At 51.9% G+C, this 3,107-nt stretch overlaps 1 protein-coding gene across 1 annotated transcript; it reads left to right on the top strand.

The window, feature by feature from the left end:
* Positions 1-1,012: 1,012 nt before the first annotated feature.
* Positions 1,013-2,674, top strand: LOC120655989 (E3 ubiquitin-protein ligase PUB23-like). Its single transcript, XM_039933980.1, has one exon. The coding sequence runs from the start codon at positions 1,138-1,140 to the stop codon at positions 2,401-2,403; it is 1,266 nt and encodes a 421-aa protein (XP_039789914.1). The 5' UTR covers positions 1,013-1,137; the 3' UTR covers positions 2,404-2,674.
* Positions 2,675-3,107: the final 433 nt, after the last annotated feature.

Here is a 3,107-nt window from a genome sequence, read left to right as displayed (position 1 = left end):
GCTTTAGTTTCAAATAGATCGGGCAGAAACGTCAAAGGCACGTAAGCACAGGGCGAACGGAATCTTTCAAGTGCAAGGATCGGAGTTGAAGAAACGTGGAAAAGACCACGCAAGGATCGGAGGTGAGGAGAAGGGATCAATTAAAAAGTCAAACCGCCCAGGATCAGAGGCGAACACCGCCACGGTCAACGGGGCCAGCCAGCCATTATTCCTTCGTTCCACAGACCACCAGCACCGACGTGGTAGCTCTGGTAGCTTATAGACTGATACCAAACTAAACCCAGCACACAACTAACCCCTTCTTTTCATCACCCTCAACAAAATAAATAAAGTTAAAGCCGATGAAACACAGGAACTTGCATTGTTTCGCTCGGCTTACAGTTTATTATAGTCCGAGCTGATAAAATAACTTCACAATATAATACAATATCTCGATATATGCAAAACAGATAAAGCTGAAACCGGAATAAATCCTTGTAAACAGATCCTTAGTCTCTCCAACATACTCATAGGGATTAGGGAATGTTAGGTTGTACATGCGTGCTCATATGTTAGTACATGTGAAGAATATGGGAAAAAGAATAAGATAAAATATGACTCAAAAGGTTTTATATGTGTACATTGAGTTCTGGTAAAAGTAAAAAAGGCGTATGTTGAGTTGTGAAAAGAAAACAGCTGAACAGAGAGAGAGAGAGAGAGAGAGAGAGAGAGAGAGAGAGAGAGAGAGAGAGAGAGAGAGAGAGAGAGAGAGAGAACTTATGGGAGCCCAAGCAATTTTCCAGATTATAGTTGATGGATTATTTAAGTGCTTCTTTTTAAGACTGAAAATTAAGTGCTTGTTTAACGCACGCCACCGCACCAACCCATTACACACCCCTGACTGGCTGACCACACGTACAACTCAACACGCATCGCCGCGGGTTGACTTCTTCGCTTCCCCTTCCCTCCGCACTCCGTCCTCATCCTGCTATAAAACGCGCCTTCGCTTCCCCTTCCATTCGTTCAACTCCAGCAAACAACATCTCCTTCTCCTCCTCCTCGATCTCTCCATTCGCAAGGCAAGCTCGCTCACAACTGATTAGTTAGCATCAACCTCCTCCGATCACACACAAGCAAGCAACAAGCAGCAGCATATATATGGAGGTCTCGTCGTCTTCGGCGGCGGCGGAGGTGCCCCACTACTTCCTCTGCCCGATCTCCCTGGAGGTCATGCGCGACCCGGTGACGCTCGCCACCGGCATCACCTACGACCGCGCCAGCATCGAGCGCTGGCTCTTCTCCGACGGCCACGCCACCTGCCCCGTCACGCGCCGCGCGCTCGCGCCCGGGGAGATGGACGCCACGCCCAACCACACGCTCCGCCGCCTCATCCAGGCCTGGTGCGCCGCGCACCACGTCGAGCGCTTCCCCACGCCGCGCCCGCCGCTCGACTCCTGCCGCGTCGCCGCGCTCCTCGACGAGGGCCGCCACGGCAGGGAGGCGGCCGCGCTCAGGGAGATCAGGGCCGTCGCCGCCGAGAGCGACCGCAACAGGCGCTGCGTCGAGGCCACGCCCGGCGCCCTCGACTTCCTCGTGTCCGTCGTCACCAAGCACTCCACCGCACCGGTGTCGTCTAAGGCGGCAGACGAGTTCTTGCTGGATTCCCCGACGCCCACGAGCTCGCCGGCGGAGGACGCGCTCGGCGTTCTCTACTCGCTCAAGCCATCGGAAAGCAGCCTGGCGCAGATCCTGGGAAGTGAACCCGACTTCTTGGACACCTTGACCTCCGTCCTGCGCCGGCCGAGCTACCGGTCGCGCACCTACGGCATCCTCCTGCTCAAGTCGTTGATTGCGGTGATGGAGCCGACGCGGCTCACGACGGTGACCGCCGACCTGGTGCAGGAGGTGGTGCGCGTGGTCTCGGACCGGGTGTCCTCCAAGGCGGTCAAGGCGGCGCTGCACGTGCTGTGCCGTCTGTGCCCGTGGGGCCGGAACCGCGTTAAGGCCGTCGAGGCCGGCGCTGTGGCGACGCTGGTCGAGCTGCTCCTCGACGAGGGCGGCCGCCGCGTCACCGAGCTGGCCGTGGTGGCGATCGACCACCTCTGTGGATGCGCCGAGGGCCGGTCGGAGCTGGTCGCGCACCCGGCGGGGCTGGCCGTCGTGTCCAAGAAGGCCATGCGGGTGTCGCTGGCCGCCACCGAGAGCGCCGTGCGCGCGCTCCACGCCGTGGCGAGGCACTCGCCGACCCCGGCCGTGCTGCAGGATATGCTCTCCGTCGGAGTGGTAGCCAAGCTGATGCTGGTGTTGCAGGTGGACGCCGGTGACAAGGCCAGGCTCAGGGCAAAGGAGATGCTCAAGGCGCACGCTAGGGTTTGGAAGGACTCGCCATGCTTGCAAGCACACCTGAAGGCGTCTTACCCATGATGATATATACACCAAATCATGTACATTACATTGATTATTTGTAGATAAAAGGAGCACACGTTTTGATTCTCCTTTTAAGGTTGCCACTAAATCATTGTAGTTATTAGTAGATGTTCAAATTCTTTCATGTTTCAAAAAGAACGTAATTTTTATTAATGTGGGAATATTTATGGATCGATGCAGTAGGGCCTAAGAATTGTACTTTTGGAATAAATCAAGCTGTATATTCTCAATTCAAATATTCCAGTTCATGTGGTAATTGTGATACCCAGTACGTTCTACTTCTACAACTAGTCTATAGTTTGCAATACGCATCATCAGGGGCATATTGTGATTAAACTGTACAAAGGTGTTCTGCATCTTATTATAGTATGCACATCTATATATCAACAAAATTAGCATTTGTAATATTTTTTAGCGTTTGATTTAATTCTGATGTGAAATACATTATTTATTTTTTTTGAAAGATGAAATACATTATTTCTTTGTTTGGTCTCTGGTTACCACTGATAAAAGGTGGGAAGCAGCAGTAACACGAGACAATTAGTATTGGATATTGAGACGAAATGATGTTATGCCATAGGGCTAGTATATTAGTATACATCGAAATGACTTTGAGGTTTGCTCAAACTGATTTCATTTGGAACTGAAGTTTTAATCCTCTCTGAAATATATTTGTGAACAAACAATGTATGTAAAGTTTT

The sequence above is a fragment of the Panicum virgatum genome, chromosome 1N (assembly GCF_016808335.1).
Source record: "Panicum virgatum strain AP13 chromosome 1N, P.virgatum_v5, whole genome shotgun sequence".
Classification (NCBI taxonomy): Eukaryota; Viridiplantae; Streptophyta; class Magnoliopsida; order Poales; family Poaceae; genus Panicum; species Panicum virgatum.
Note: the sequence above shows the minus strand (reverse complement) of the source record. Positions and strands in the feature narration are given on the sequence as shown.

Excerpts from the sequence above, each read along its gene's own strand:
- LOC120655989 (XM_039933980.1), top strand. The coding sequence starts at position 1,138 with ATGGAGGTCTCGTCGTCTTCGGCGGCGGCGGAGGTGCCCCACTACTTC.